The sequence below is a fragment of the Homalodisca vitripennis genome, unplaced genomic scaffold (assembly GCF_021130785.1).
Source record: "Homalodisca vitripennis isolate AUS2020 unplaced genomic scaffold, UT_GWSS_2.1 ScUCBcl_4866;HRSCAF=11291, whole genome shotgun sequence".
NCBI lineage: Eukaryota > Metazoa > Arthropoda > Insecta > Hemiptera > Cicadellidae > Homalodisca > Homalodisca vitripennis.
Window position 1 is genome coordinate 6,102 of NW_025780983.1, and position 9,237 is coordinate 15,338.

The following is a 9,237-nucleotide window of genomic DNA, read 5'->3' on the forward strand; positions in this document are numbered from 1 at the left end:
GTAACCATAAGAGTACAAAATATAAATTAGTACTGATTTTAGAACATAAAAAAACGCTTCGCAATAGATTAATTTAATTTAATTTTAAATGCATGTTAATACAATACCCTCTCTTACCGGAAGTTGTATTATTCCGTTTCTAAACCACATAGTTCCCAACTTTTGTGGTTTGCCCATTTCTGTCACTCGATGTTTAATTAACTAAACAAATATGTGATATAAAGGCCAAATATCTGTCACATGGCTGCTGTATTTATACAATTTGTACACAGTGGAATAGAATTAATTTCAGTAAAGTTTGCTTTACAAAACTTGCTCCGCCGGAACATGAACCAGTTGTTCGAATCTCGCTAGATCTACTTTTTGTAAATCAATCTTTATTGACATATAATGACACTAGGCATATATTCTGGAGTTAGTGGTAGTAATAACATTATTATTACATAAATAAGCAAATGCCTACTTATAAATACAAGATGCACAGATTTTTAAGAACAATGTTGGATAAGTCGTCAGAAGTAAAAGTGTTTTGGAATAATATATATATATATATATATATATATATATATATATATATATATTGTATAGATAAGCGCTTTAATAACTTTTTAAACGTACTAAATTATTGTAATTAAAGGTTACAGCCTTTTTTATTCATTTGTATGCCATCATAAAGGACTTTAAATATTATAGTTCTTTGCCGAAACAGTGGTATCAAGTTTCTAGTCTTAATGAAAACCTATGTCTTGAAAGTAGGTTGTGGACGCATTAAGGAAGAGAAGAGTTGAAAAATAGTGCATCCTCTGCCCAACAATAGGTTCTGATAATATAAAGGGTAGGCTCAGTACTTGTGAAGAAAGAAACGTCTAACAAGCTATAGTAGCAAATTTTCAATCAGATAACGAGGAATCTCTTATGTCAGCTATTATATATTCAATTCTAATGTTTACTCTGGTTTGTCACCGTTTACCTCTTTAGTAGTAGTGGACACAAAGTATAATAGAAAGGGGTTACAAGCAATTAATTCCTAGTACGACAAAAACAATTTTTCGTTTTCTTTATTATTTAATCCCAAAAGTACCACTTACTTGGTGAGATGGTCTCAGGTTCTAGAAAACTGTCACTGAGAGGCTGCGTCATGTTGCCGGTCAGGTACAGCCGCTCCTCGTGGATGAACTTGCCCACGATGCCCATCGTCACTGAGAAGTATGTCTGAAACATGCATCAATGAAACATAAACTAATTTTTACTGGAGTGAGATGTTATCAGGTTCTAGGAAACTGTAACTGAGAGGCTGCGTCATGTTGCCAGTCAGGTAGAGCCGCTCCTCGTGTATGAACTTGCCCACGATGGCCATCGTCACTGAGAAGTATGTCTGAAACATGCATCAATGAAACATAAACTAATTTTTACTGGAGTGAGATGTTATCAGGTTCTAGGAAACTGGTACTGAGAGGCTGCGTCATGTTGCCAGTCAGGTAGAGCCGCTCCTCGTGTATGAACTTGCCCACGATGGCCATCGTCACTGAGAAGTATGTCTGAAACATGCATCAATGAAACATAAACTAATTTTTACTGGAGTGAGATGTTATCAGGTTCTAGGAAACTGGTACTGAGAGGCTGCGTCATGTTGCCAGTCAGGTAGAGCCGCTCCTCGTGTATGAACTTGCCCACGATGGCCATCGTCACTGAGAAGTATGTCTGAAACATGCATCAATGAAACATAAACTAATTTTTACTGGAGTGAGATGTTATCAGGTTCTAGGAAACTGTCACTGAGAGGCTGCGACATGTTGCCGGTCAGGTAGAGCCGCTCCTCTTGGATGAACTTGCCCACGATGGCCATCGTCACTGAGAAGTATGTCTAAAACTTGTTGCATCATTACACATATAAACTAATTGCTTCCTAAAGTGAAATGATCTTGCAATAAAGGTATGGTGTTGTATGTACACACACACACACACACACACACACACACACACACACACACACACACACACACACACCCCGGGGGAGAAGCCAAACTCCTACCGGGCGCGTCCCCAGGTGGCGGATCGGGGGATGTCCTAACCGGTCGTAAGATCGGCGGATAAGGGTGAAATAAAATAGCCCTCGTGGACCAAATTAGGCATCGGAGCTGAAGAGTCACAGCTCGCGGTAAAAAACAAGAAACTCCCCTTCAGACATGAGGGGTTGGTCACACCATCTGACACAGGGTCACGTACGCAAGCGGATGTGGTGACACTGCTCGAAAGAGATGTGTGCATGATCCATGTAGCGCAGCGGGCGTGGAAACTCCCGGCATCAACGTGCCGCACCCACGGGAGCAAGAGGAAGCCGATGAAGGAAGAAGGTGGTTGGTCGGAGCGGATGCATTTTCCCGTTCCAATGGCCATGAGCTCTGCGGCAATGGGGGTAGCTGTCAGGGCGAACACACCCCCCCCCACTTCCTGAGGCATCGCGTTCGGAGACGACCTTTTGCTTTGGAGTATCACTAACTTTATGGATAATATACTTAATAAAAACAACCAAGAGAAAGGAGAAGACGCCAGCATGGAAATTGAGCAGAGCACAAGCGATGCAGCACTAAGTGGAGGAGTCAGAAATGGTATCGGAAACTTCCAGCGAGGCAGAATAAACTCTGCACCGTCTAGTAGATGCAACCAAGCACCGATTGAGAGATTGGGCTTGAAAATCCACGAGCTCTCAGAATATATCAAGGACAGGAATAATGTCCATGGAGTGATAAAGAAGTTAGTCAGGACGATTGACACAGCATATCACCTGGCGCTAAAGGATTTTATAGCTGCGTCGAAAACAGCTTCAAGCAAGACGGTGCAAGCTACTCAAACCTCTCCCAGTACGACTTTCCCGACGAGTGTACCGAAAACACCTGACCACACGTCTAAAGAGTCAAACCCGAAAAAGAGGCCACTATCGACGCCAAGTCCCACCTCCGGACTAGATCTCCAGCTGTCCAAAAAACAGGCCCAAGGCACCTGGGCTGAAGTGACCCGGCGGGGAAAAAAGAAGAAAGTATTACAAAACCCGGGAGTAACAACGAAAGAGGCTCAAAAGCCGCAAGATAGAGATGGCCCTAAAAATAGCCACCGCAAAACAAAGAGAAGAAGACAAAGAACCAAAGCTGTCCTTGTACAACCAGCGGAAGGGCGAACGTACGCAGATCTCCTAAAAGAGATCAAAGCGAAAGTGAACCCAACTGAGACCGGCGTGGACATAAAGTCCATCAAGCAGACGAGACAAGGGGGCGTCCTACTGGAAATGAGCCCCAAATCCGAGGACAGTGCAGCTTTTGCTGCCGCAATAAAGACGGCAACCGAAAACATCGGTACGGTAAAAACACTGACGCCACTGACTACGATAGAGATTCTCGATTTGGACGGAGTCTCTACCGAAAACGATGTTCGTGAAGCTCTTAAGCGGGACTCTACGATTAACATGGAGATTAAACGGATCAACCTGACCAAAGTGACAGCACGGGGACAACGTGCGGCTTTCTGTGAAATTGACGAGGCTAGCGCGATTAAGGCACTCGACAAAGCTCGCATAAAAATCGGATGGGTGAATTGCCGCATCCGTCCAGTCGTTAAAGTGATCCGCTGTTTTAGATGTCTCGGTTTTGGTCACCAAGCGAATAAGTGTGCGGGACCAGATAGAAGCCAATGCTGCTACAAGTGTGGCGGAAAAAATCATAAGTCTGCTGACTGCATAGAAGAGCCGAAATGTTACCTATGTGCACTGGATAAAGAAGACAAGAACAGTGTAGGCCATATTACTGGCTCCAAGGAGTGTAAGGCGTTCCGCACGGCACTTGCCGAAGCCACGAAAGAGCAGAAATGACGCGGGTACTTCAAGGTAACCTGAATAGATGCGGTCTGGCGCAGAACCTACTGTGCCAGCGTATCTTCGAACAAAAGATCGATATCTGCCTCATCTGTGAACAATATCTGCACACCAAAGATAGTACATGGTTTTCTGATGAATCAGGCACGGCAGCCATTTGGATCACGAATTCAAAGAAGGTCACCGTCATGGACAAAGGAAGCAGACCAGGTTTTGTCTGGATCAAAACGCCAATGACCTATTTTATCAGCGTTTATCTTTCACCAAACGAGGGGATCAGTATGTTTCGCCAGAAATTGGTGAACATAGAGAACACTATTCTTGAGTTTGACGGAGAAGTCATCGTAGGCGGCGACTTCAACGCCAAATCGACTGAATGGGGAGCTGACCTTTCTGATACCCGAGGAAACGAGGTTGCTGACGTCGCAGCAAGGCTCGACCTTGTAATTCTGAACACCGGGAACTCCACGACCTTCCGAAGACCAGGGTTTCGAGAGGCCATCCTAGACATCACGCTAGCGACTCAAAGGATATCGAACAGAATTAAGGACTGGACCGTATCAGAGGAATACAGCGGCAGCGATCATCAAAACGTGACATTCAGCATTCAATCTGCGTCTGCTGCGATAGTTCGACATGATTATCAGCTGCGAAGGTGGAATGTAAGAAAACTCAATCTAGAAGAGCTGAGAACTTCTCTGACTCGAAGCTCATCTACTTTCCAGGATGATCGGACTCCGAATAGCCGCGAAGGAACGGAAAATTTAGTGTCAACAGTGATGGAACAGATCGTCGCCGCATGCGAGGCGTCTATGCCACGGATGAATAGGCGAGGTTCATATAGGCCAGCGTATTGGTGGACTCAAGAGATAGCAGATCTTCGGAAAAAATGCCATGGTCTGCGTCGAAGAGCAACGAGAGCAGCGAAACGTTCCCCTGACCAAGAGGTATATTCGATTGAGTACAAACAGGCCAAGAAAGCCTTAAACAAAGCCATCAAAGCGAGTAAAGCGGTGCTGTGGAAAGAGATCTGTAATGACCTCAACAATGACCTCTGGGGTAAAGCATACCAAATCGTCACTAAGCGACTTGGGAAGGCCCCTCCAGAAGCGCCGAAGTCTCTGGCCTTAATGAATAACATCGTAGCGGAGTTGTTTCCCGAACACCCACCGCGAAGAAAGAGACAATATATGGAAACCGGCGAAATAACACCCTTTACAGTCAAGGAACTGCAAGACGCAGCAAAAACCATCAAGATTGGAAAGGCACCAGGCCCGGATGGCATTCCAGCCTCGGTGATCAAGATTGTGGGCCTGGAATATCCACACATCCTACTGAGCGCTTACAATGCGTGCCTGGCAACCGGCACGTTTCCTACGGTCTGGAAGCGGCAGAGACTGGTCCTATTAGATAAAGGGAAGGGAACCCCTAAAACACCATCGTCGTTTAGACCACTTTGCATGCTGGACATAGCTGGTAAACTGCTTGAAAAGCTCATACAAGGAAGACTCTGCAGCGACATCGATCGTGCTGGAGGCTTTGCCTTAAACCAACATGGCTTCCGAAAGGGACGATCGACTGTCGGTGCGATCCAGGAAGTTATAGGGATAGCGAAAGAAGCTTGGTCTGGTACCCTTAAAGCACGCAAGGTGTGTCTTGTCCTCACACTGGACATAAAAAACGCCTTCAACAGTGCGAATTGGGGCGACATTTTAGATGCTCTGGAGCACAAGTTTGACGCGAAGCCGGAAAATCTGGGAATAGTTGATGACTATCTTGACCAAAGAACGCTGATAGCGGAAACAACGGAAGGCCCGCAGGAATACAACATAACATCCGGTGTGCCGCAAGGCTCAATCATGGGGCCCGATCTTTGGAACGCCAACTATGATGAGCTCCTTGAAATACCGTTACCAAAACAAGTGAAGCTCACGGGTTTTGCGGACGACGTAGCGGCTACGATAGTGGTTGACAGTGCCGAGGAGGCAGAACTACTCGTGCGGGAAACCATCGATGCCGTGGAAAACTGGCTTGAGAAACACCACCTGAAGCTAGCCAAGCAGAAGACTGAGATCGTCGTCTTGACTCGACAAAAATGGTTCCCTAAACCATTCACCGTCGACTTAAGCGGAACAACATTGACATCTACAAGAGCGCTGCGTTATTTGGGAGTGGTAATCGACGAGAAGCTGTCTTTCCGAGAACACCTCGAAAACGCGTGCACAAAAGCAAACAGGGTAGTTTCCAGCTTGTCGAGGATCATGGCCAACACGATAGGACCGTGAACCAGAAAAAGGAGGGTGCTCTTAGAGGTAGTCCACTCCATATTGCTATACGGAGCGGAGATATGGGCGGATATCCTCAAACAGAAGACCTACCGGCGCAAGATAGCAGCGGTGCAACGACGAGGTGCGCTCAGAGTCACCTGTGCCTACCGCACGGTTTCGGAGGCGGCTGTACTGGTATTGGCGGGAGCCACGCCAATCGACTTGCTGGCGTTCGAAAGGGCAAAGCTCTACGACGCCAAAGTAAATGGTGTCAACGCTGAGGAGGCAAGAACGGCAGCAAAAAAGGAAACGCTACGTGAGTGGCAGGACAGATGGACGCTGGGGGAGACGGGCAGATGGACGGAGCGCCTGATTCCTAACATCAATGTCTGGATCTCTCGAAAACACGGGGATACGGATTTCTTCCTGACCCAGCTACTGACGGGACACGGACAGTTGAATGCCTATCTTTTTAAGATGGGTTTGTGCACCACGCAAACGTGTAAATACTGCCCAGACAAGATCGACGATGCCGAACACACGTTCTTCGAGTGTGTTCGGTGGAAGGACTATAGGAGCAGCATCGAAGAGATCATAGGCACCAGGTTGTCCCCCTCAAGCCTGGTGACCTATATGATTGCCAAAGAGGAAAACTGGTCAGCCGTTGCAGCCTACGCGCAGCAGCTTCTAAGAGACTAAATTGCAGAAAGGGACCAGTAGCCAGGAGTGGACGTCGTGAGACGCAGCTCGGACTGGATTGAAGTAATGCTAACGCGGTTCCAATCCAGTCCTCTCCGTACCATCTACGGGGAGAGGGGAGAGGAATGTTTTTTTAGTGGGTAGGAATCCCACACTACCGACATCGTATATCTGCCGTAAAGATGGGCGGTGGAGTTTAGCGATGGCGGTGTCTTTGGAAGATCTTTTTCGTACCTCTATAAAAAAAAAAAAAAAAAAAAAAAAAAAAAAAAAAAAAAAAAAAAACATATGTATATACATATATATATATATATATATATATATATATATTGTATATATGTATACATATAAAGTTAAGTGTACGATAGATGAAAATAAAGAAAATGAAGGATAAACTATAAGCAGGTGTACGTAAGGAAGGGATGTTCGTTTTGCTATACAATGTACCGGGAATGTGAATTTAAACTGAGAAGTGCTCTAATGTACAACCCGGTGAATGTGGGCGTGCAATACTGCAAAATCCTAACGTCAACCCACACGGGTAAAACAATTCAACCAGTATCGTTCTTTTTAAAAAGTGACCGGTACAATACATACTTCATCTCAGAGCTTTTATTGAATCGCTCCCCCACCCTAATGGTGGGGGAGCGATTCAATAAAAGAAGAAAACGGAAATAAATAATAACATACACGTGATTATATTATGTATTGATAAATTGATAATTATATATCAACATATATGCGCAAATACATTCTCCCTACGTAAAACAATATCAAAATTGAACTTTTTGGCTTAAAATACCAATCAACTGTTTACTTTCAAGAAACCATATGAAGTTTGAAACATGGAATTCGAGATGTCTGAGGGACAAATCATTAATGTACTAGTGTATATTCCGTATGTTTAGTCTGTGATTCAGTGATTTGATTGCTGCATCGATAGTGGTTAATCTGTGAGAATTCTTTTACGAAGAGAAAATAGGTTGAAACATAACATCCTCTCAAATTAATATCTTATAATCTTCTCCGTATATAATAGAAATAGGGTCTTTGATAAAGACCAATAAGAATCGAAATGCACTACGATAAAGATGAAAAGGATCAGACGGCGCTATGACAAAGTTCGGTAGAAGTTAGATAGGTGGACTATGGAATGAAAACTATAAGTATTTGCTGCTCTGTTATGTTTACTACGTTTAACTTTTTATCCAACAGGGTGGGTGAGATTTAAAAAATATGAATTTCTCCATTAATATCTTTTAATTGTATAAAGTAAGTCAGTAGTAAAACATTATGTTTCTTCCCTCACGCATATAGCTTTTAATCAACGCAAAGCAGATATTTTTGTTACAACTTAATGAATAATTAAATACTCAGTTCTCAATAAAATATATTACGTAGTACTACGTCCGCTTATAGTGGCTTAATGCCTTTTTGGTTTAACGAGAACGCGATAGGCCATCAAAAGGACAAGAGCTGATCAGGTAAATTACCGATGTAATGGGCACAACTCCATTTAAGCTCTTTGGGAAAGCGAAACGATGTTAGCCTAAACACGTCTCGCAGCAAACAGCCTCTTTGTGAAGCCCCTTTACGAAGGGTACAGTATCGTAGACGATGTGCTTAAGTCGCATAATTATGTTAACAGCATCGTGAAGATAAAATATTGTCGAGAGGAGTTCATTATTGTATCGTCCTTCCGGACCTGTGAAAGCAGGATTTGTGACGTTTGGTCTTGTGATTTATCTCTGGCTTGGTGGTTGTGTCGACAACACAGTTTCTATTGTTATCGTACAATACTGACTTTAAACGCAGTTAGTTTGAACCTACTTAGTTATTATTAATATTCTCACTCATGCCATGGCTGAATAATCTGAGTAATCGTACAGTAACATAATAACTTATCCACTACAGATATCTGTGACAAATTAATTCTACACTTGTGTGAGCTTTAAATACATCGATTAAATAAAAATATTTTTCTCTTACTGGTTTCTGCTAGGAATATGTATGAAAATTCTCAAAAACATAATATAAACTGAATATTTTGTCATCAGAGATTACAAATACACGGTCTAAATCCATATACGATCGGATTCATATTGAAATAAAGTCCAATAGGACGAAAAAATTCAAAGTTAAAATTAAGAACATATACTCATGTACGAAACAAATGCAAAATCTAACGCTCAAAACAAAATAATAACATTTCACTTTTGCAACCGTCAAAATAAAAGTAAAAAAAAAAACGTTAATGTTGGCTTTCAATGCTGCTATTCAAACGGAAACTGTTCTGCCATTTCGATATTGTTATTCGATATAAGAAATTTACGAAATCGGTGTTCCCCTGGTTTTAATGCGTATTTCGTAAATTTATCTATATAACGAACAAAGCATTACAAGTAG

The 9,237-nt window shown here is 43.1% G+C and overlaps 1 protein-coding gene across 1 annotated transcript; it reads left to right on the forward strand.

The window, feature by feature from the left end:
- Positions 1-2,554: 2,554 nt before the first annotated feature.
- LOC124373122 lies at positions 2,555-3,883 on the forward strand. The gene has a single exon (XM_046831513.1). The coding sequence runs from the start codon at positions 2,555-2,557 to the stop codon at positions 3,860-3,862; it is 1,308 nt and encodes a 435-aa protein (XP_046687469.1). The 3' UTR covers positions 3,863-3,883.
- Positions 3,884-9,237: the final 5,354 nt, after the last annotated feature.

Coding starts and splice junctions, on each gene's coding strand:
- LOC124373122 (XM_046831513.1), top strand. CDS start 2,555: ATGGAAATTGAGCAGAGCACAAGCGATGCAGCACTAAGTGGAGGAGTC.